A 25,453-nucleotide genomic window follows, 5' to 3' on the forward strand; every position below is an offset into this window, starting at 1 on the left:
GGGCACACTTGCTGTGATGAAACAACATAAAACGATAAAAAATAAATACAATTTACAGTTCAAAAATTCAATTGTATTTCTATACACTAGCATCAAATAATCTGAAATAAAATAATACATTCATAATCGCATCAAAGAATAAAACCATTAGACATACATTTAACAAAAGAAGTGCCAAGGCTTGTACAGTGGAAATCAGAAAACATTGCTGAAACAAGTGAATGATCTAAATGAACAGAAGAGACATCATGCATTAGTGGATCAATATTACAAAACAGTTCTCCCCAAACTGACCTATGGATTCACTACAATACATACCAAAACCTCTACTTGTGTCTTTATGGAAATTGGCAGGCTGATCCTGAAATTCCCATGGAGAAGTAAAGACCCAGAATGGCGATGGCAGTCTTGACAAAAGAAGAAACACGATGGAGATCTTATGCTTTCTGATTCAAAACTCACAGCCACAGAGCTACCACCTGGCCCGGGGATGTGTGCAGACCCACACAGGCAGAGCCACAAGCAGAGGAATGGCCCAGGCAAGGCAAAGGCTGGGGCCTCAGTACTGGAAGGGAAAAATGAACATCAATCCACACCACACACACAAAAGGAATTCAAAGTAGACCACAGACCTAAATGTGAGAGCTAAAACTGGAAACTCACAAAAACCTTGGTGACCCTGAGTTAAGCAAAGAATCCTTACATCTGCCAACAAAGCACAAGTGATAGAAAGAAAACTCTGATCAACAGGCTTCATCAAAATTTCAAATTTGTGTGCAGAATAACCAGAAGGTGAAAAGACTTGGAGGAAATATCTGCGCTGATGCTGGGGGTCTTCCAGCCCAAGGGGCAGGCCCTGAGGGGTTGTTGGGGGATATAGTCCAGATGGAGGCACAGTGACAGGAGCCCTTACTCTGCCTGGGGCATCTACTCTTTCTTCAGCTTTGGAAGAGAACACCCCTAGCTTTATTAAGGACAGGTATGACAACAATCTACAGCAAACAACATACTTAACAGTGAAAGGGTTCAGTGCACTCTCTGAGATTGCAAAGGAGACGAAAACGCCATTGTCATGACTTCTAGTTAACAATTTATTAGACTAACAGTTGTAAACATTTATGCTCCAAATGGGAAGCACCCAAATATATAAGTCAATTAATCACAAACACAAAGAAACTCATTGACAACAATACCATAACAGTAGGGGACTTCAACACCCCACTTACAGCAACGGACAGATCATCTAAACAGAAAATCAACAAGGAAACAATGGCTTTGAATGACAACTGGACTGGATGGACTTAACAGATACATATAGAACATTTCATTCTCAAGCAGCAGAGTACACATTCTTCTCGAGTGCACATGGAACATTCTCCATAACAGATCACAAACTGGGACATAAACCAGCCCTCAACAAGTAAAAAAAGATCAAGATCTTGCTATGCATATTTTCAGACCACAACGCTATGAAACTTGAAAGCAACCACAAGAAAAAATTTAGAAAGGTAACAAATACTTGGAGACTAAGAACATCCTACTAAAGAATGAATGGGCTAACCAAGAAGTTAAAGAGGAAATTAAGAACTACATGGAAGCCAATGAAAATGATAACACCACAACCCAAAACCTCTGGGATGCAGCAAAGGCAGTCATAAGAGGGAAGTATACAGCAATCCAGGCCTTCCTAAAGAAGGAAGAAAGGTCTCAGATGCACAACCTTACACCTTAAAGAGCTGGAAAAAGAACAGCAAATAAAACCCCAAACCAGCAGAAGACAGGACATAATAAATATTAGAGCAGAAATCAATGGTATTGAAACAACAACAACAAAAAAACCCAGTAGAACAGATCAATGAAACCAGGAGCTGATTCTTTGAAAGAATTAACAAAATTGATAAACCACTAGCCAGTTTTATCAAAAAGAAAAAGGAAAGGACCCAAATAAATAAAATCAAGAATGAAAGAGGAGAGATCAAAATGAACACAGCAGAAATAAACACAGTAAGAGAATATTATGAGCAATTAATATGCCAATAAAATGGGCAATATGGAAAAAAAGGACAAATTCCTAGAAACATATAAACTACCGAAACTGAAACAGGAAGAAATAGAAAATTTGAACAGACCCATAACCAGTAAAGAAATTGAACCACTAATCAAAAATCTCGCAACAAACAAGAGTCCAGGGCCAGATGGCTTTCCAGGAGAATTCTACCAAACATTTAAAGAAGAGTTAACACCTATTCTCTTGAAGCTGTTCCAAAAAATAGAAATGGAAAGAAAACTTCCAAACTCATTCTATGAAGTCAGCATTACCTTGATTCCAAAAGCAGACAAAGACCCCACTAAAAAGGAGAACTATAGACCAATTTCCCTGATGAACATGGATGCAAAAATCCTCAACAATATACTAGCCAACTGGATCCAACAATACATTAAAAGAATTATTCACCACAACCAAGTGAGATTATACCTGGGATGCAGGACTGGTTCAATATCCACAAAACAATCAATGTGACTTATCACATCAATAAAATAAAGGACAAGAACCACATGATCCTCTCAATAGATGCAGAGAAAACATTTGACAAAATACAGCATCTTTTCTTGATAAAAATACTCATGAAAGTAGGGATAGAAGGATCATACCGCAAGATCATAAAAGCCATATATGAAAGACCCAATGCTAATATCATCCTCAATGGGGAAAAACTGAGAGCTTTCCCCCTAAGGTCAGGAACAAGACAGGGATGTCCACTCTTGCCACTGTTAATCAACAACAGTATTGGAAGTCTTAGCCTCAGCAATCAGACAACACAAAGAAATAAAAGGCATCCAAATCGGCCAGGAGGAGGTCAAACTTTCACTCTTTGTAGACGACATGATACTCTGGACCAAAAGACCACTAGAACTGATCCATGAATTCAGTAAAGTTGCAGGATATAAAATCAATGCACAAAAACCAGTTGCATTCCTTTACATCAATTAAGCAGCAGAAAGAGAAATCAAGGAATCGATCCCATTTACAATTGCACCAAAAACCATAAAATACCTAGGAATAAACCTAACCGAAGAGGTGAAAAATCTATACACTGAAAACTATAGAAAGCTTATGAAAGAAATTGAAGAAGACACAAAAAAATGGAAAATTATTCGATGCTCATGGATAGGAAGAACAAATATTGTTAAAATGTCGATACTCCCTAAAGCAATCTACATGTTCAATGCAATCCCTATCAAAATAATACCAGCATTCTTCACAGAGCTAGAACAAACAATCCCACACCACAATGTGTATGGAACCAGAAAAGACACTGAATAGCCAAAGCAATCCTGAAAAAGAAAACCAAAGCTGGAGGCATCACAATCCCGGACTTCAAGATATATTACAAAGCTGTAATCATCAAGACAGCATGGTACTGGCACAAAAACAGACACTCAGATCAATGGAACAGAATAGACCAGAAATGGACCCACAAACGTATGGCCAACTAATCTTTGACAAAGCAGGAAAGAATATCCAATGGAATAAAGATAATCTCTTCAGCAAGTGGTGCTGGGAAAACTGGACAGCGACATGCAGAAGAATGAACCCGGACTACTTTCTTACACCATACACAAAAATAAACTCAAAAGGGGTGAAAGACCTAAATGTAAGACAGGAAGCCATCAAAATCCTAGAGGAGAAAGCAGGCAAAAACCTCTTTGATCTCGGCCGCAGCAATTTCTTGCTCAACATGTCTCTGGAGACAAGGGAAACAAAAGCAAAAATGTGTTATTGGGACCTCATCAAAATAAAAATCTTCTGCACAGCGAAGGAAACAATCAGCAAAACTAAAAGGCAACCAACAGGATGGGAGAAGATATTCGCAAATGACATTATCAGATAAAGGGTTAGTATCCAAAATCTATAAAGAACTTTATCACAAACCCAACACCCAAAAAACAAATATTCCAGGGAAGAAATGGGAAAAAGACAGGAATAGACACTTCTCCAAAGAAGACATCCAGATGGTTAACAGACACATGAAAAAATGCTCAACATCACTCATCATCAGGGAAATACAAATTAAAACCACAATGAGATACCACCTCACACCTGTCAGAATGGCTAAAATTAACAACTCAGGCAACAACAGATGTTGGTGAGGATGCGGAGAAAGAGGATCTCTTTTGCACTGCTGGTGGGATTGCAAACCGGTGCAGCCACTCTGGAAAACAGTATGGAGGTTCCTCAAAAAATTAAAAATAGAACTACCCTATAACCCAGCAATTGCACTAGTAGGTGTTTATCCAAGGGATACAGGTGTGCTGTTTTGAAGGGGCACATGCACCCCAATGTTTATAGTAGTGCTATCAACAATAACCAAAGTATAGAAAAAGCCCAAATGTCCATCGATGGAGGAATGGATAAAGAAGATGTGGTATACACACACACACACACACACACACACACACACACACACACACACACACAATGGAGTATTACTTGGGAATCAAAAAGAATGAAATCTTGCCATTTGCAACTATGTGGATGGAACTAGAGGGTATTATGCTAAGAGAAATTAGTATGTGAGAGAAAGGCAAGTATCATATGACTTCACTCATGTGAGGAATTTAATATACAAACAGATGAACATAAGGGAAGGGAAGCAAAAATAACATAAAAACAGGGAGGGGGACAAAACATAAGAAACTCTTAAATATAGAGACCAGAGGATTGCTGGAGGGGTTGTGGGAGGGGGGATGGGCTAAATGGGGAAGGTATATTAAGGAAGACACTTGTTGGGATGAGCACTGGGTGTTACACGTAAGGATGAATCACTGGAATCTACTCCTGAAATCATTGTTGCACCATATGGTAACTAACTTGTATGTAAATTAAAAATTTACTAGAGACTCAAGTTAAGAAAAATAAATAAGGGGCGCCTGGGTGGCTCAGTCGGTTAAGTATCTGACTTCGGCTCAGGTCATGATCTCACAGTCCGTGAGTTTGAGCCCCGTGTTGGGCTCTGTGCTGGCAGCTCAGAGCCTGGAGCCTGCTTCAGATTCTGTGTCTCCCTCTCTCTCTGCCCCTCCCCCGTTCACACTCTGTCTCTCAAAAATGAATAAACGTTAAAAAAAAATTTTTTTTAAAGAAAAGAAAGAAAAATAAATAAAAGGCACAAAGCTTAGAGGGGCACCTGGGTGGCTCAGTCGGTTGAGTGACTCTTGATTTCGTCTCAGGTCATGGTCCCAGGGTCATGGGACTGAGCCCTGCATCACGCTCTGCAGTGAGCGTGGAACCTGCTTGGGATTCTCTCACTCTCCCGCTGCTCCTCTCCCCCTCTAGCACTCTGTCTTAAAAAGAAAAAAATAAGGGGCGCCTGGGTGGCTCAGTCAGTTAAGCGTCCAACTTCGGCTCAGGTCATGATCTCATGGTTTGTGAGTTTGAGCTCTGCATTGGGCCCTGTGCTGACAGCTCAGAGCTTAGAGCTTGCTTCAGATTCTGTGTCTTCCTCTCTCTCTGCCCCTCCTCTGCTCATGCTCTGTCTCTCTTTCTCTCAAAAATGAATAAACATTGGGGTGCCTGGGTGGCGCAGTCGGTTGAGCGTCCGACTTCAGCCAGGTCACGATCTCGCGGTCCGTGAGTTCGAGCCCCGCGTCAGGCTCTGGGCTGATGGCTCGGAGCCTGGAGCCTGTTTCCGGTTCTGTGTCTCCCTCTCTCTCTGCCCCTCCCCTGTTCATGCTCTGTCTCTCTCTGTCCCCAAAATAAATAAACGTTGAAAAAAAAATTAAAAAAAAAATGAATAAACATTAATAAAATTAAAAATAAAATAAAAAGCACAAGGTTTAGAAAGAGGAAAAATGTATACATAAACAACCCAAATAATCAACAGAGAAACATTGGAATTAAAAGTAAATTTAGCAAGGTTTTGGAGTACAAGATTGATAAGCAAAATTAAATTACTTTCTCTCTATATATAAAAATTAATTTCTCTAGATCTACAAAATGCTCTAAATGATGCCACTTACAATATCAGAAAACATCAAATTATTCTCCTATATTGTTGGTGAGAATGTAAGGTGGTGCAGCTCCTCTAAAAACCAGTCTGGCAATTCCTCAAAATGTTAAACATGGAGCAACACAGCACTCCTGGGTTTATACCCATGAGAACTGAACATGTCTGTCCACACAGGAACTGGTACAGGAATGTTCATGACTGCGTTATGCATAATAGACAAAAGGTGGAAACAACCCAAATGCCATCAGAAGGTAAAGGTGGTCCATGCATACAGTGGACCATGACCCTATAACAGGAAGAAATGAAGCTCTGACTCTCGTTGCAATGCGATGGAAAAGCACAGGAAGCTGGTCACAGAGACCAAACTGTGTTCGTTCCACTTGTAGGAACTGTCCACAACAGGCAAGCCACAGAGATGGAAAGGGAGCCAGTGGTGCCCAGTTGGGAGCTGGGTGTGGGGAGCAGGAGCTAATGGGGGTGTGTGTCCCGTGGTGATGACCGCACAACACTGTGAACACACCAAACCCACCAAACTGTGCACTTTAAGTGGGTGGATTTTATATGAATTATAGTTCAGTAAGCTGAAAAAAATGTTTTTAAAAAAGCAAATACCAAGCAATTAATTTAACAAAGGACTGAAGCCATGCACGGCTACTGAGGTAAGTAAAAGAATGGACATATGTTCACTGTTAGGAAACCGAAATACCATAAAGAAGTCGGTCCTCCCATAACTGATCTATGGATTCAACATAATTCCAATCAAAATCCTCACTGGAGATGCTTTGAAAATTAATAAATGACTCTAATATTTATATAAAAATGCAAAAAGATTTAGAAGAAAATAGCTAGAAGTATTGAAGTAGATGAATAAGGGGGCTTAGAGAATCAAACTACACTGTGTTTGTTCTCTAAAGCTGCAATGTGGCAAAGGACAGACCAATAGCCTGACTGGACAGAACACAGAGGCCAGAAACAGGCCCTACACACGTCCACACTGGACAGCTGCTGAGCAAGGACCTTCCTTTCAATGAACAATGCTACACCCACTGGAAATCCCTACGAGAAGGAGTCATTCAGGACCTCTACCCACATGCAAACAGAAGTGATTTCTAGATCAGCTGTAAATCAGAATGGGAAAAGTAACAAATAAAATTTCTAGAGAATGATAAAGAAAAATATCTTCATGAGTGAGGTAAACAAAAATTTCACAACTGGGGGAAAAAGCACTAACAATAAGGAAAAGATTGGTGAACTGGACTGCAGTAAATTAGAAATTTCTATTCATCTAAAACTCTACTAAAAGAATAAAAGATAAAGCCACACAGTGGGGGAGCTACTTGTAATTCATAAGTTCAACAAAGGACTTGTATCCGACACATCTGAATAACTCCTATTGAAGAAAAAAGAGGCAACATCATAAAAAATGGGCAAGAGACATGAGCAGGCTGTACACGAAGAAAATATCCAAATATCTACCTGCAACCCTGTCAGCCATCAGGGAAATGAATTTAAAACCACAAACAGGTACTGCCATGTGATGACCAGATGACTCAAGTGAAGAAGACAAGTCACAGGAATGGTTGGGAGGAGACAGGCCAGGTAGCACACCCTCATACCACTGGACAAGTGCCTGCTGCAGGTGAGCACAGCACTGCGGGCACGCCAGTCCCTCCCCATGTGTGTGACCAGCAGATGTACAGTGGCCATGTGCCAAAAGAGATGTACAAGCATTACTCAACATCACTCAAACACCCAAATGTCCAGCCAGCAGAAGGGTGGAGGTGGCCTCTCCATACATTGTACTATCACACAGCAATGAAAGGTAGTGAAATGCTGCTACACAAAAACCAGCATTAATCTCCAAAATGTAATGTTGGGCAAGATAAGCCAGACACAAAAGACTACATAAGGAACTACATAAAGGTCAAAATAAGACAAAACTAACTTTGGGTGTGGAGAAGAGGATGGGATTTCTGACAAGGAGCAAGAGGGGGTGTGGGACCTTGGCAATGCTCCAGCCCTGCACCTGCAGATGACTACGCAGGACGGCACAGTTTCCTATAACTCAGCGAACTGCATACTTACGACCTGCGCCCTGAACTATGTATGTGTTGAACTTCAATAAAAATGAACAAGAGCAATTCCAAGTGGAGTTTAGATCAGAATATAAAAGGCAAAAAAGAAAGAACGCATCTGGAACTAAGAGAATAACTTCAGCGCCTAAAAGTAGGAAAAAAATACCTCAAGAAGAAGGCATGAAGGACTGACTGTAAAGGAAAAGATTACTACATTGATCTGCCTTAAAATTAAGAACTCTATTCATCACTAGGTAGCTTTCAGAGAGTGAAAAGGCAAGCTATAGAGTGAGATAAGCTGGATCCAAAAAACTATAAATGACACCACTTATAAAAGTTCAGAAAAAGGCAGGACTATCACCTCAGAAAACAGGAGTGTATTTAACTTTGGGGGGAATAAGGAAGGTAATCAGGTAAAAGCAAGAAGGGGCTTCCAGCGTGGCTACGCAAATACCTGCTGTATGAAACTCGCTGAGCTGTACATTTACATCTGGCGCTCTTCTCTGCATGCGTTTTTCTTCGTAGTGTAAGTGATGACACAAACACAAGAGTTCTGAGCAGAACCACTTCTGTAGGACTCTGCCCCAGAGTCCTAGCTATTACAGCGAGCCGAGAACAGGGGATAAAGGCTCACAGTCAGACAGAAACACGTAAAAGTCTGTTCGTCACTTCACAGTGAATTCTTAATTAAAAAACAAACAAACAAAAAACGTACTATAACTAATAAGGTAATTTAGCACATTACAGCAATAAAACTGGGGGATTTACTTTTCATACTAATTTCTGATAGTACCAAAAGCCATAAAATACTTAGTGATGTATTTTGTTAAGATGAAAGACCTGTAACCTGAAAACTATAAAACATTTCTGAAAAATGTAAGAAGGACTAAATAAATGGAGAGATGTACCATGTTTATGGATTAGAACATTCAGGATCAGTAAGACCCCAAAATGGATCTACAAATTCAATGCAATTCCAGTAAAAGTCCAAGCAGACTTGAGAGCAGATTCTAAATGTTTGCAGACATTCAAAAGACCTAAAAACAAACAAACAAACAACTTTGAAAAGGAAGAACACAGCTGGAAGATTTAACCATACCTGATTTTTTTCAGCATGACTATGCCACGTGAACGAAGGCAGCATGAAGGAGAACATGAGCACAGAGACACGGGACCCATGCTGTGTCTGCCACTCGGCCTTCAACAGAGATGCCAAGCCCAGGTGCTGGGACTGGGTTAGGGGAGGGAGACTGTCACCGCAATCCCTCCTTCACAACACACTGAGATTAACCCAAAACAGGTAACACACTTATGTGTAAAAGACAAAATAGTAAAACCTCTAGGAAAAAACAGGGAGACAGTCTTGGTGTAGACAAAGGTTTCTTATTTTCTTAGAAGGGGCACACAAACACAAATCTTGACAGGAAAAACTGATGAAATGGACTTAATCACAATGGACAACTTCTCTTCATTAAAACACTTTTAAGAAATGAAAACAAAGGCAAGCCATGTACTGGGAGAAAGAATCTGTATCTTAAAACTCAAGACCAGGGGCGCCTGGGTGGCGCAGTCGGTTAAGCGTCCGACTTCAGCCAGGTCACGATCTCGCGGTCCGGGAGTTCAAGCCCCGCGTCAGGCTCTGGGCTGATGGCTCAGAGCCTGGAGCCTGTTTCCGATTCTGTGTCTCCCTCTCTCTCTGCCCCTCCCCCGTTCATGCTCTGTCTCTCTCTCTGTCCCAAAAATAAATAAACGTTGAAAAAAAACAAAAAACAAAAAACTCAAGACCAAGACAAACAACTTAATAAAAAAGTCAAAAGACTTGGAAGACACTTCACACAGGAAGAGACATGTGTGATCAGTCAGCACCCAAATGAAGACACAGCAAGCACATTTAGTCACCAGGAAGATGCAATCTAAACCTAAGAGGAGACAGTCCCACAGGCATGCCACAGGGCTCAAATCACAAAGACAGACAACTCCAAGTGTTGGTAAGAACTCGGGACAACTGGAGCTCTCTTAAATCGCCGGGACTATAAAATGGTTCATCCTTTTGGAAAATAGTTCTAAAGTTTCTCACAAAGGCAAACGTGTTACATCATCCACCAGCTCTGTCCCTAAACGTTGATCAGAAGAAACGACGTACATGTCCACGGTAAGACCCGCACAAACTTCCATGGTGTCTGTACTCAAGGTAGGCAAACACTGTCCCCCGACGGGCACCTACAGGAGGTGCACCCTGGAACATGCAGCTTGGCAGCAAAAAAGCCTGACTCGCTGATGTCAGCAACAACACAGACGAATCTCAGCGTATGCTGAGCAAAAACGGCCAACCACAAGAGCACATTCTGTATGATTCCATTTCTATGAGGTTCTAGAACAGGAAAAAACCCTCAGGGGTGGAAAGAACAGATGACTCCATAGTTACATGACTAATCTAAAGAAATCCGTTGGTAGCTGCTTCCAGGGGCCGGGCACGACGGGTGTGAAGCAGCACAAGGAAATGGTAGCCTGGACTGAGGCGGTCCTCACGCGGGTGCAGACGTTTGTCAGACCCACTGAATGTGCACTTTAAATGGGTGTATTTTATTATATAGAAGGAATAACCCAGTCAGGTTGATTTTAAACTTTTTTTTTTTTTTAAAGTTTATTTATTTTTGGGACAGAGAAAGACAGAGCATGAACGGGGGAGGGGCAGAGAGAGAGGGAGACACAGAATCGGAAACAGGCTCCAGGCTCTGAGCCATCAGCCCAGAGCCCGACGCGGGGCTCGAACTCACGGACCGCGAGATCGTGACCTGGCTGAAGTCGGACGCTTAACCGACTGCGCCACCCAGGCGCCCCCGGTTGATTTTAAATATATCTCTAATCAATCACACCCACTATTTAGGAAGAAAGTTTAAGCTGAGTTCACTCCATGGTGCTTTCTAAAATCATCATCATAGTTCTGGGTTTACTGCACAGGTGCCACGGCGACACCAGAAATGTTCCGGAGAACCACCATCTCCCCAAAGCACGGATTTTACTGCTCTGAGTTTCCAGCCCCCACCCGTGTGCATACACAACTTTTCTATAGCCGTAATTGTAGCAGAAGCACACACAAAAGACATTTAGGGTCACACATGCAGATTCACTGAACACACACACGTTCAAGTTGTGTGGCCCCTCCACTGACAGAACCTGGACTGTGTGGCCAGTGCCCCAGCCCTGGCTCCCTGCTCCTCTGAGAAAGGAAACCCCTTTAACTGAGAGCGAAGAAAAGAATTCCTCAGATGAGCAAGAGACTCAGCGGGAGGGAGGAGGAGCACAGGGGAGTCCAGGCTGCAGGGGCAGGATGGGGGACTGCCCAGGGCTCACGCAGCTGAGAGCAGAGGCCCCTTGCCTTGCACCCCCTGCCCGCAGGTTCCCGAGCCAGCAGGTCTCCAGGGCAGAGTCCCCGCGTGCACCCCTGCCAGCTCCGTCACAGCGGCCCCTCTTGTCTGCCAGGCCAGTGTGACTGTAGGAACCAGCAGGGGTACGTGGGACAGAGGGACAGAGAGGGCAGGGAGCAGAGAAGTCACTGCCACTGGAGTGGGACAAGAGGTGCGCCACCTTCTCCTTCTCGGGTGGAGGCCACCGGAGCTGGCTGGCTGCGGAAGGAAGTGTCTGGAAGCCTGTGAGGGCAGACAGAGTCTGCCTGCGGGGCCTGGGGTCTTTTCGTTCACAGCGGTCCCCACCCACGTTTGCAGCAAGCCCTCCCCCTGGCCGGCGGGGTTTCAGGACCGGCGCTCGAGGGAGCAGCTGGGCAAACACCCGGGTCCTCCCCCTTTCCTAAGCCTCACAACGAAAACACGCTACACAAACAGAAAATAGCTCAAAGGCTCACTGCTGTCCGGGGCCTGAGTCTCTGTAAGAAATCATGGTTAGTGGCGCTCGGCGAGAGCTGGAGCCTGTCAACCACCAAACAGCTGCGTGCGGCTCCCGTGGGGCAGTGTGAGCGGACACGTGTGCAGTGAGTGCGGCTCCCGTGAATAGTGTGAGCGGACACGCGCAGAGGGAGTGAGTGCGACTCCCGTGGACAGTGTGAGCGGACACGTGCGGAGACTTCTGGGCTCACACGGCCCTTTCCTCAACTGTTGTCTGTTCCAGGGAGGCTTTTCATGAGTGCCGAGAAGGAATCTCTCTTCCTTCCAAGAGCACAAGTGGGCACCCCGCCCCCCAGAGCAGCACTGATTTGCAGCTGCCCATCAAACCAGGAGACAGACACCGTCCGCTTCTCAGAGGATCCAGGCGAGCCTTTCGGGGAAGAGTCACTGCTAAGATCACGTGGCCCGGCTCCTGACCCAGCTAACGCCCTCCCGGTCTCGGGTCTAAAACAGAGCCCATAATTTATTTCTCAGGAAAGAGGAGGAGAGGAAGCCCAGAAAGGAGAGGCTTTGGTGTGTCTGGAGAAGGAGAGGCGGGCGGGGGCGGGAGGTGGCCACCCTGACCGCCCCCCAGCGCTGCCCCCACCCTGGCAGCACAACGGGGGCTGCAAGCCAGGTCCCAGCAAATACCCCCAGAGGCCGAGTACCACACAGGCATCAACACACTCCCATCAGTTGATAAAGTCCGTAAAACAACCTTTAAACAGAACTTTGAGTTTTCTGCCAATTGTTTATTTGAATGGAGGGGAGCGTGTATTTACCAGACGCATTGTTTAAGACAGAATGAAAGGGATGACTTTATAAAACGGCAAAAGGACTTTGGCTTGTGAACTGCTGAAGCTCACCCCAGTTCTGAACCTATTCACACGAAACCCTGCATGCCAGTATCGGTGAGACCAGAGATGACTCAGAGGCCGCGAGGCGCCAGCCCGGAGGCCCCGTACTTCTTTCTCCTGCTTCCTTCGGGCAGGAGCAGCTCACCACCCCACCCACCCCCGCTCGCCTGTGGAGCCGAAATCTCTAGCTGACGCTCAGTCGGAAAAGCAAGCATCTGCAGGCCTGGCACCCAGCTGGCTCTGCTTGTCGCAGACCTGAGCCCGTGACGTTGCCCGTTTTCTAAAGTCGCAGCACATTCTACGGAGCGGACAACAATACTCTTTTCTGAATGACCCCGTGAGTGAGACATAAAAATCGGTGGGCACATGATGCAGAGAGGAGAAAAAACAAACCTTCTGACCCGCTGGCAACAGGCGTGTCTAACAAGTTACTGGCTGGTGGGCCGCTCTAAATAGAGCAAACACCACCACCCAGCGGCCTCTCAGTGACAGCCACACCTGTGCTCAAATGCCTTGCTCTCCAAAGTCTCCGAGCAGAGCCAGGTCTCCAGTCCCAGCCCTGTAGGCACTCAGCCCCCTTCCGTCTGCCTCAACCTTCCACCCTCCCCAAATGCCCGGGACAGAACTAGAGGGAAACAGAAACATGAACCGCGAGCCTCTGAATCAGTCAGCATTGCTACTTCCTAGCAGTTTGGACAAAATGCTTCACGGCAGAAGTGGTTCAAATCACTTTCTGGCACTCACAAATGAGTCACAGGACCTCCCGCTCTGCCAGACAAAAGCCAGACTGTGCGTGTCAAACCCTGGAGATGCTGGGGCCACCTGACACAGGGCCCTGTTGGGTTCCACACGCCCATTTGGACTCAAAGGTGAAAGACGGTAAGCACAGAGCCAACAACTTGAGGGTCCAAGACTGCCCAGGATATGAGGGCTCCGATGTGTCCAGGAGGCAAAGCAGCCCTCCAGCTTGTAGGGAAAGAGGCTCCGAGGCCCACGTAGTCTCCGTGCGCTGAGGCCTTCGTGGGGGCCCTGGGCAGGTGGCCTGTGGGCACTCCAGTGAGGGCCACGCTCTGTCCACACAGCCCTGTGCCCTCTGGGCACTATGACAGCACCAAGGTGGGTGTCCAAACACTTCTGTTCTCTTTCTTGGGAAACTCACTCAGAAAAGACCGAATCAAAGATCCCCTTAAGCACGTGGCACTGTATTTTGGAGGGACTACTCTGCACACCAATCCCGCCGTGGCCAACTCAGTAACAGCCACCGTCCCCGCTTCTAACTTAAGCACACAGCCCTGCTGGAGGAGGCGTGCGGTTTTCTGAACAGCAGCAGGACCACAGAGAAAGGCCGGGTCATGCAGGAGGCCCGAGATGTGTCATGGGCATGGGCACAGGAGCCCCCACAGCCACCTTCCTCACATCTCTGAGACAGGCAGGTTTCACGGGACGACAGACTTGCTTGGTACAAACGTCTGCTCAGTGGGTACAGGTGGGGCTACCTGTGTGGAAGGAATGGAAGGAAGGGGTGGGGACAGTCCAGGGAATGACCCCCATGAATGAGACCACTCTGGAGGATCCAAGTGTGTTGATGGAAGGCCAGAGCCAGGCCTGACGGAAGCCTCTCATCCTCGATGTGGATCCCCACTCTGGGTGAGGTGGGCAAGGCCCCGGGTTGCCCTCTGACGACCATAGCATGACCTGAGAGCTCCCGCAGTGTGGGAAGCAGATTCCAGCATGCTAAAGGGAGCAGGCCCAAGGTCTGTGTCATGCCACTTGTCCCCGCCAGCACCACCAACACCTCCACTGAACACGCTGGCCGCCCAGAGAGCAGCAAAAGGCCACGGTCACGCAGGGTCTCGAGGAGAGAGCAGCCAGTGGTCCCCAGGCTCAACTCCATGCTCCAGGAACTCGCCACAAGTGCACCAGGAAGATCCCCTGATCTGTCAGGAGGACCGAGGAAAGGGGGAGGCTGGGAGAGAAAGGACCAGAAACCAAGGACACCTGGATCACAGGCCTGCCGTGGGGCCCAGCAGAGGCCACCCGTGTGTGAATGGAAGGGCTGGGCCCCAGGACTACACACCTGACGCCTTGGCCCCGGGACAGTTCGGCCCAGCCTCCCAGGGGGCAGAAAGCAACAAACAAACAAAAAGCCATGGACCCATCTCAGAGGGCCTGGGAAGCAGAGAGAAGCGGCTGCCCCTGGAGCTGCTGGGGGAGCAGACAAAACAGGGGCACGCCAGGGACGGGACCTGAAAGCAAAAGATCCCACTCCTAAAAGCCACGGCGAGGATGGAGTGGGTGGTCATGGCTCACAGCTGGAAGGTCAAACTGTAAGATGCCAAATTAGAAGGAAATAGAAATCCCAAAGGGATGAGCAGACTGTAAGACCCAACATTCAAGCACAAGAGACCCAAAAGGGAAAAACAAAATAGAAAAAGAGGAGACTAGAAGCTAATATAGGAAAATTTATCTATTTGAAAAAAACCTTGAGACTATGCTTTGAAAGAGCTCACCAAATTCCAGGAACGATCAGAAAATTTCCAAATCAGAAAAATTCCAAATTCTAAAACCATGGAAAAAAATCTTACAAATCTTCAGTAACACACATATTTTAAAAACCAACAAATCGCAACTGACCCAGAAAAAAACATGAGGCAAACCCCAACACCTATTCACGCGGAAAGCTCTCAGCCAGCACGTGGCCCACAGTGCTCAGCGGGTTCTGCGCAGGATCCTGGTAAGCCAAGGGCGCTGCTGTCACCCAGCACAGCACAGGGTCTATTCGGTGCAGTGAGGCAAGAGCGGAGATGAGGGGCACAGAGACAGGAGATGGCCTGTCCTTATTTGCAGATGGCACGACTGTCTACCTAGGAAATCCTCAGGAATGCAGCCCCAAACCTAGAGCTAAAAGGGAGTTCTGCAGGATCAACACATAAAAAGAATCACATTTGTTTATACTGACAACGAGCAAGTGAATGCAGAAAGCAAGACTGCACCATCTCTCTACAGCTGCTTCAAAGAAAACGCCAACACAGCACAAACTTCACAAACCTGCAGGAAAGACACAAAGACCTAAGTAAGTGGAAACAGTGCCCCTCAAGCTCACAGCGCACACAAGCCCCTTCTACAGAGTGTCCTGAACCGTGAGGGCCCAGGCCAAGGCACACCATGTCCGTGGCAGGCGCCTGCAAGGTGGCGAGTGCTGTGAGCAGGGCATCCTGTGTGCAGGCAGGGGGTGGAGCTCCTCCTGGGCCTCGCTGAGAAGCTGGAGGGGACATGGGCCTGGCTTGTGCATGAGACAGTACGCAAGGGTCCGTGGAGGCAGGAGGAGGCGAGAAGGCCCCAGGGCCTGATGTCGCAGTGGAGACGTTGGCTTTCGCTCTGGTCTGATTCGTTGACTGCTATACCCCTTGTCCCCAGTACCACCTGGCACATGAATGAATGAACGACCATCCGAGCAGCAGCCTGGGAGCTGCCACCAGACTGTGTCCCAGCGGCCAACGAGCCAAAATGCAACCCAGCAAAGGGGTCTTAGAAGCCCTCTTTGTGCAAAAGCATTTCATTTTTATGTACCACCTGTGGTCAAGTTCCACTCGGCGCCCTACCTTCACTGCAGACCACAACCATCTTCTCCCGACCAAGGACCCCGCCCCCCCACAGACCCTGGCGTGCCCACAGAAAGGCTGGCTGAAGAGGCAATCCGTGAGAGAGCTCATGAGGGCCTGCCAGAGCTCCCACTGTCCAGATGCCACCTTCACCAAATGACCAGACACAGCACGGTCAGGAACAGGGCAAATCAAAATCACACGCGCCGAGGGGGCAACAAGAAGGTGCTCTGGACAAAGACACTGGCCTAACACTGGCATGAAGAAATCAGACAACCTGTTTGAAGGGGCAGTCTACAAGAGAAGTACCTGGGACTGTCCAAAGTATCAAGGACAGGCTATGGAATGTCCCAGACTGAGGGGATGAAGGAAACAGACACGTAACTGCGGTGTGTGGTTCTGAGCAGGTGACACACAAGCAGGCTAGGCGTGGGGGCATATGTCATGTATGTGTCCCTGCTCTGCTTGGAGGAGACGTCCTTCTTTGTAGGAAACAAAGTACTCGGGGTGACAGGCACAATGCTGGCCGCAAACCAGAGCTCTCGTACTGTCTTCGCGACTTTTCTTTACGTTTGAAACAGAAAAATGGGCAAGAAGACAAAAGCTCACGTCCGAAGAAAAGGGAGCCACCGAGCTTGTTCTGGCCACGATTCCCGATCAGGAGGCACAGGTCGAGACAGTGAGGCGCAAGCAAAAGTCAAGAGACTGACAATACTGAGTGTTGAGGGGCTGCGGACCCACCCACAGCCAGGGCTCTGAGGGCGGCAGCCGCGCAACGGCAGCGCTGCGTCCCTCCCCCAGATGGCCGCACGAGGCGCCCTCGCTCCCGCAACAGACTGTGACACAGCTGGAAGCAGCCGTCCCGGGGGATGGGCACATGCACTCCATCGGTGTGTGCAGTGCTGTGCGGGCCGCACACAAACAGGACAGGACAGGGGCTGAAATGAACCCGCACTGGTGTGCCGACTGCCTTTCGGCAGGAGCACTGGGGCAACTCCACGGAGAAAAGGCAGTGTCTTCTACGAAGTGTGCTGTGACCGAGTCCCCACGTAAACACCAACTAGCCTTGAGTCCTGCTGCACACAGAAATTAGTATGAGATAGACAATGATCTGAATATAAAAGTAAAAACCATAAGCTACTAGAAAAAAATATGACAATAGTTTCTCCTCTGGGGCAAGCAGAGATTTCTTAGAAAAAAAATAAGTATAAAAGAAAAAAAAACCTCTAAACCGAAGTTCAATAAAATTTAGAAGTTCTGCTCATCAAAAGACACCATTAAATATGAAGGCAAGTGACAGTGGGGAGAAAATATTTACAGTACAGGAATCTGACAAAGGACTTGCATCCAAAATATAGAACTTTCGTAACTAGTAACAAGATGAATGGCCCATTAAAAAAAAAAAAAAAGGCAAGAGATTTGGAGACATTTCACAAAAGAAATGAACGGCCGATAAACCCAAGAAGAGGTGCTCGACATCATCGGCAGCAGGAAAGCGCTAACTGCAGCGGCCACGAGACGCACGGCACGTCTGCTGAATGGTTGGCACTGAGGCCGACAGCGTCCGCGGCACCACAAGGTGGAGAGCCGCCACGCGGGCGCAGGGCAGCCTCTGGGCTCGGCAGGTTCTCTGAAGGCGAAGCAAGTGTCACCCTGTGACTTGTCAACTCCACCCCTTGGTATGTTCCCAGGCGCGGTGGAGACGCAGTCCACAAAAAGGCTTGGATGCGAATGTTCACGGTGCTTTCGCTAAAATAACCCAGATAGGAAACTGCCCAAATGTCAGTAAACAGTACAGCATAAAAACGAATTGTGGCACGTCCACACAACAGACAATAAAAAGATAAGCTGCCGACATACAAAATGCCACGGAGAACCGTTACGCCGAGCGAAAAGCTACACACGAGGGAGCACGCTGTGTGATTCTTCCTGCAGATTCGAGCCCCACGCAGTGCTCTCTGGCCCACATTCTGGGTGGTGGAAACATTTTGTATTTTGACTGGGGTGTTAGGGGTACACAGTTGTCAAAACTCACCAAATTGTTCACCTTGTACACAATTTTCACATTGAAATCCTGCATTTCACAGTATATAAATTTCACCTCAATTTTTAAAACCTGAATGAACTATAAAGATTGGCAACAACAGTATGGATACATCTCAACAACGTTAAGTTTTAAAATATCACGGCCTGATACTCCTCGCATGAAAACAACTGAAATTTTTAACGAACTTTTCCAGATTGGTATAAATACCAGAGCTCCGCAGGGGTAGGGCCAGAGCGCAAGCCGGCTCTAGCTCTAGGCGACACAGTCAAGACACAGCGACCAGACCACACACGCACGACACATGGTGAGAGCGTGTCCTGAACAAGGCTCGTGACTGACTCAGCTCTCTGCTCCTGAAATCCTGAGGTCTACACTTAAAAAGGAGAAGAAATCACAACGGAAGCTAAAAAGTGTACCATGCTATTCAGGACTGAGGGGCACCCACCACGGTCACCACAAGAAAATGAATCGTCTTAAACCTTACATGAGAAAAGTGAAAAGAAAGGCTGAAATGTAATGAGCATTAGAAACGAAGCAAACCCAACAAGATCAGAAACTAAACAAATAAAACCAAGGTGCACAGAGAAAAGGCGCCAGGGGCAGCAGTCAAAGGCACATCCCCACACCGGAGGGCAGCACAGGTGCACGGCCTGTCTCTGTCCTTTACTAAGGACACCAACACACCTCCTGGAAGACAGGGCATCCCCTGAGCCATCCCCTCGGGCCTGCAGCCCCTGCTGGGGGCTGTGGCCATCCAGGACAGACTGTTCCTTGGTGGCTAACCACTGCCGGGGTCCCCAGGGAAGCAGGCGCAGACAGGTTCTCTGCGGTGGCGGAAAGTGGCGGGGTACCCCTGGGGAGGACGCGCCGGCCCCCCCCCCCCCCCGAAACCCTGTTACAAGCCCTCTTTTCCACAGACCTCCAGGGACTCAGGCCCCAGGCCTGATGCACAATATGTGCCTAAGGCTACCTTCTTTAAAAGCCAGACTTTTTGTTTGCTAATCTTACTCCACCCTCAGCCAGGAACTGTGGGGCCCTTCTGTGCCTCCAGGCCCTTGGCTAGGACAGCAAGGTGGTCATGCAAATTCCACCGCAAAGCTCACCGAAATTTACTGCCCTGATTTCTTCCAACTAAACCCTGAGAACAAGTCAAATCTCTGGAGTCAGGGCAAGTCTTCTTGGTGAGACTTCAGCATCACCATCTTTTCAGACGCCCACGCCCAGAACGGAGACATCGTGATGCCCAATCTGGGGGCTTCCTGCTCCTGGAAGCAGGGACCTTGTGGCTCTGAGCCCTTGCCTGCCTCCCTCCCTACAGTTTCTGGGAGTGATGGGGCCAGACGTCCAACTTGCTCTTCCTCTTCCTGCCCACCGCGGAAGGGCACTTTCAGGGACCTGGTTCTCTGCCCTGCCCTCTGCCAGCTCAGTGGTGGCTAGGCTGGCCTCCATCAGCATGTTTATTCAGTGCCTCCCTGGTCTGCAGTCCTCACTGTTCTAAATTGGGCTCCACCTTGCCCAACTTGGCCTTCCCACGTTTTCTTTCCTACTCTCCAGTGAACAGAGAGAAAGCTGCACAGGATATCAGAGAGGAGAGGGCATCTTCAGCCCTCCAGTCTCCTTCTCCCGAGTCCTGCTGGCCTTGTCCATGTGGAGCCTGCACACCGAGAGAGCTTCCAGAATCCTGCCAGTGATTCTGGAACACATACACAGCAACGCATCCATGGCCATTCAAGAGAACGCGCTGTCACTGTCCAGTATTTCATAAAGAGCAGCCCTAAAGGAGAACAAGAAAATCACCACCTCCCTTCACTCAAAGGCCCTAAGAAGCTCACTGTGGACCATGGTGGGCGTGACTGTCTTCAGTGGAAACTGTCTTTGTTTAGGAAAATGTTGGACAGACCATCTGAGAGTGAAAACAGGTCCCAGGGCAGGGTCTGGAAGGAGATGATGGAATGAAAGGGAGTTTTAGTCTAAGAAAAAGGAACCACAGCCCTGGGGCTTGTCTTCGAGAGCAGGGCTGTCCGTCAGGCAAACTTCTTCCCAAACCTCCCCCCACCCCACTCCCACCCCGTGTTCCTGGTAATCAAGGGAAAGGCTGAGCCAGTATGAGAAGAAAAGTAGGTTCATAGGTGGATTAATTAGCACGAGCAGAAATTCCGACACACAGCTGACCTTGCTCAACAGAACCCCCTAAGGAATGCCCAGAGGAGGTGGGTACCCTGTGTCCCGAGACCCAGAGGGGCCCAAGGGGAGACTGCATGCAGACAAACACTCTAAAGGTGGGTTTTCAGGTAATTAAAGAGAGGGGCGTCTGGGTGGCTCAGTCAGTTGAGCGTCCGACTTGTGATCTTGGCTCAGGTCATGATCTCACCGTTTGTGGGATCGAGCCCCGCATCGGGCTCTGCGCTGACAGTCTGGAGCCTGCTTGGGATTTTCTCCCCTTCTCTGCCCCTCCCCTGCTTACATGTATGCTCTCTCGTTCTCTCTCTCTCTCTCTCTCTCTCAAATAAAAAAAAAAAAATTTATAAAAAATAAGCTAATTAAAGAGAAAATCCATGGTTGAAATACACACTGTGCAGTGATGCTTCGCCTATTGTAATCATTTGTCATGTTACTGAAAATACTTTTTAACGTAGTAATGCCCATGTACAGATTGCACACAAATCATTTTCAGAATTTCTGAGATCCCTACAAGTGAAATCTAGGAGTGGAGGGCATGAGCATTTTTTAAGTTCTTGATACAAAATGCAAAGTTATGCTGCCGACGCCCCCAGTTCACACTTTGCAAATACTGAGTATACGCACCTCAGAAAACCCTGTTAACTTGGTTTTTAAAGCTCGTATCTCGGGGCGCCTGGGTGGCGCAGTCGGTTGAGCGTCCGACTTCAGCCAGGTCACGATCTCGCGGTCCGTGAGTTCGAGCCCCGCGTCAGGCTCTGGGCTGATGGCTCAGAGCCTGGAGCCTGTTTCCGATTCTCTGTCTCCCTCTCTCTCTGCCCCTCCCCCGTTCATGCTCTGTCTCTCTCTGTCCCAAAAATAAATAAACGTTGAAAAAAAAAAAATTAAAAAAAAAAATTAAAAAAAAAGCTCGTATCTCACGAATGTCACTTGTGTTTCCTTGGTCACAAGTGATAAAAAGGTTGTGAGAGTTCAGCTGCAGTCTGACTGCTCCCCTCCTTCCTGATGAACCTTTCCTCCTTACAACTTGTGTGACCTCTGTCTCCCTAAGGCTGTTCATCCTTTAAGTGCTTATCCACATTGTCCCAGTTTATCTTCAGTTTTATTTATGTGGTTCTCTGCTATGCAATTCTGTATTTTTATGCCATCCTATTTATCAAAAATTAATTAACTCATTATGTGCTCTTGCAATTTAACGGCGAGAGCCCATGAACCTTAACTTTTAAGTCTGATCATTATATATTAGAATAACGATTTTCAAGAACCACACTAAAATGTAAGGTCATTTAATTATTCAACCACTACATATATACACATTTTAAGTAAAACAAAGAGTTACTTACCGAATCCAAAAAGCAAAGGTAAGACCCCGAGCTCTGTGCTATTGCTTGGTTTTTAGAATATCCGACTGTTTTACAAAAGAAAAAGAAAAGGTCTTTTATAATTCAATTTCTGATGGTATTTTCTTTCCTGAACTTAGAGTAACACATACTACTAGGAAGCTCAAAACATGGTACCCCAGCAGGTAAAATCCAGTTGGCTTTAGACGGAGTGAGAAGGAAGGGAAGGGAAAACCGTGTCCCATCTTTAGGGATGGAGACACAGTCAGTGTTACGTTGGGACGCAAAGAGCCCACCCAGACCCAGTGTGTTAAGGAGGGACTGCTCCCTGGAGGAAAACAAATTCAGCAACCATTCAGAGTATAACGAAGCTAACCCTGGGGAATATTTTCAAAAAAATCAAAACGTCACTGAATGGAAATGTCTGTGTAGATGCGAAGCAGTGACACGCGTGTGATTGGCCGTTAAGCACTCGCCGAACGGGATGCTTTATCAGTACTTAGCTGAATGTATCTCTCAGTGGTGGTTCCAGTCACTGCCAGCGTTCACTATGTCTGCACATGCACACACCTAGGGGCCCCCCTGCGAGGTGCAGACCCCATGTTCACAAGGTGTGACTGTCCTCAGATCCCCGACGTAGAACGGAAAAGCTGAGAGCACACCACGCTGAGAACGGACATCCCTGGGCTGCCCATGTACGCGGGTGATGTTCACACAGCGCACGAGGATGGCAAATTCATCCAGAATCGGGAGGTCACCTTGGGAAGAGGGCAGAACCAGAAGGGACATGGGGGTCTCTGAGGGTGGGTGATGTTGGCTCCTCCTCCGGGTGCCAGTGACATGGTGCTGGCAGTTTGTGAAAATTAACAACTGGACAATTACGATAAGTGCACTTTTCTTACGGATGTTATGTTTTGTTTTGTTTTTTTAAGCTTGTTTTTGAGAGAGAGAGAGAGACAGAGCATGAGCAGGGGAGTGACAGAGATAGAGGGGGAGGCACAGAATCTGAAACAGGCTCCGGGCTCTGAGCTGTCGGCACAGAGCCCCACGTGGGGCTTGAACTCACAGACCACAAGACCATGACCCGAGCTAAAGTCGGACGCTAAACTAACTGAGCCACTCAGGCGCCCCCTCTTTTTTTTTTTTTTTTTATAGTGTTTATTTTATTTTTGAGGAGGGGTGGGTAGGGACAGAGAGAGAGAATCCCAGGCAGGCTCCACGCTGTCACAGAGCTTGATGTGAACCCACGAACTGTGAGATCATAACCTGAGCTGAAGACAGATGCTGAACCGACTGAGCCTCGCAGCTGTCCCGGATGTTATGTTTTAATAGATGTTTTAAAAAGTCTTTGGCTTCAAAGTGATTACGACTTACAACTGGGTTGGAAAAAGTGGCTGTGTGCCCACTGAGCCGTGCTGGGGTAGCACCAGGAGAAAAAGCAGCAGCCACAGCCTGCCACGGTGTGGGGAGCACCGGGCTGTCCGCGGCAGGTGGGAAGGCAGGCCTGGCCAGTAAGGAGCGTCAGCAAATTGAGCTGAGACAGCTGAGTCCGGACGGAGGGCAGGGCAGGTTATGGGAGGATTTAGAGGGGCCGAAGGGGCCGAAGGGGCCGAAGGGGCACAGATACACGCTCCACAGAAAAGAGGCTGCCAACACCTGAGTCGAGTTAACCATCCGGTTACAGATTTGGTGCCACGGAGGAAAGTCACACGAAGTGAAAGAGATGTGTGCAGAGGCAAAACAATAAATCCCTCCAATAATCAGGCTCAGGCGACCTGACCAGGTTCCTTGGCGCCAGGGACACAGCAGCGCACTTGCCTCAGGCCACATCAGAGCTCTGGGTTTTCTGTGCTGAGGACAGCGCCTCTCCGAGGGGGGGGAGAAGGCAGCTGCTCAGTGGGGGGTTTGAGCAAATTCCAGCTCCGGGAAGTCTCCCTGCACCGGTGCCCTGGTGCAGGCTGTTTCCACGCAAGGTGGCAGCTCAATCTTAGCATGAATCCTAGAGCTTAGCCAATGCCAACCGGTTGGCAGACCGGTCCCAGATCTCAAAGAGCCACAGGTGTAATAAGCAGAGAAGAAGGGCACAAGGGGGGGCCCTGGCAGCCGCACCGGCAGCTGCAGAAAGCGCCATCATCACCGCCAAGCACAGCAAACCCAGGGAAAGGTCTCACGCGGTCGAAACCCAAGAGCCGTATGAAGAAGATGAAAATGGGAAGAGACACAATCACATTTAAACTAGCAGGAGTTCTGTTTAAAAAGCTGCTCAGTAGAGTCAGGTTTCAGAAGGGGTACAAATCAAACCCCAGAATTTGGATAATGGAGGAAAATGTCTCACTAAGGAAGCTGGAAGTTCCTCACAATGAGTCCTATGTTTGGCAAAGACAAGGAATTTGCTTTAATATTACTGCCTTGAAGAAAGTCAAATGTTTGTGCCAGGGCCTGCTGTCTGGGGGGCTGTCACAAAGGGACGCAGCTGGTTGTCATGGTCACAGCAGGAAAAAAACGCAGCCCTGGCGGGATTGGTGTCCTCACTCTTGGGGAGGGCGGAACTGTGCTGTACTTTCATTTGAGTAAGTGACCGCATTGTTAAGAAATGTTTTGCTCTGTTATGATATGAAACAATAAGTGAATCTTAATCCAATTTAAATAACTCCGCACTCCTGAAAAAAGAAACACTTTGGATTTATGCTCTCCAATAGTCCATGTAACTTTTCCTGCTTAAGAAAATACCATTATAGGAAAATCTGCCCTTTCAGATCTAATCAAATTAACTCCATCCCACACTCGTGTGTTACGGGCCCCCATGACTCTGCCTTGCCTGTCTCCAAAATGACAGCAGGTTGCCTCCATTTCTTCACACTATTACAACTGATTTTTCTTAATTGACAAAATACATACAAATGTGACATGACTCAAGTTATATCTAATCTGTGGAAATATTTTATGAAAAACAAAACTTGTTTCTAAGATGGAGGTCAGAGAAGCAATCACACCAGCCACCAAAATGCCTTCAGCTTATTTTATCAACTACGGAAGATACAAAACATCTTAATAAAAGACGATTTGACAAGGATGTTCAGACTAGTTTCAAAATCCACAATTCGTTTACACACATTTCAGATGCAAGTTGAAACAGATGTTCTACAGTAACTGATTTTTTAGTTTTCTATCTCAAACAAACTGGAGACAATGCGAATAAGAAATCATTTGGGGAAAAAACCAGAACGTCTTCTGGAGGCATGAGATCATGGGGAAGATCAGGATGACAAGAATGGGGCAGGTCCTGGTCCCAGTCACTGAGCCCCACTGAGAACTCAGCAGCCTCCCCCTTGAGCCCCCTCGCTTCCCGACACTCCGTCCCCCCTGCCCGCCTTCTCCCACTGCCACCTTCTGCAGGCCCTTTCCGCAGAGGAAAAGGAATCGTATTTTATGTATGCTATCCAGAACCTCCACTCTTTCGACCCC

At 47.4% G+C, this 25,453-nt stretch overlaps 1 protein-coding gene across 10 annotated transcripts in view; it reads right to left on the reverse strand.

The window, feature by feature from the left end:
• The window catches only part of QTGAL (queuosine-tRNA galactosyltransferase), a 100,954-nt gene that overhangs the window by 60,551 nt on the left and 14,950 nt on the right, over window positions 1–25,453 (reverse strand). For 6 of the 10 annotated variants that reach the window (XM_040456757.1, XM_040456755.1, XM_040456758.1 and 3 more), the window contains one exon: window positions 21,992–22,056. The exons of 1 other annotated variant lie outside the window; for it this stretch is intronic. In XM_040456757.1, coding sequence (XP_040312691.1) covers window positions 21,992–22,056 — 65 coding nt within the window. Of the gene's footprint in view, window positions 1–8,537; window positions 9,151–11,945; window positions 12,259–12,988; window positions 13,358–21,991; window positions 22,057–25,453 lie in introns of those variants that run through there. 3 more of the 10 variants (XM_040456759.1, XM_040456764.1, XM_040456761.1) reach the window with 3 other exon arrangements.

The sequence above is a fragment of the Herpailurus yagouaroundi genome, unplaced genomic scaffold, assembly GCF_014898765.1.
Source record: "Herpailurus yagouaroundi ecotype Mexico unplaced genomic scaffold, PumYag 217, whole genome shotgun sequence".
Lineage (NCBI taxonomy): Eukaryota > Metazoa > Chordata > Mammalia > Carnivora > Felidae > Herpailurus > Herpailurus yagouaroundi.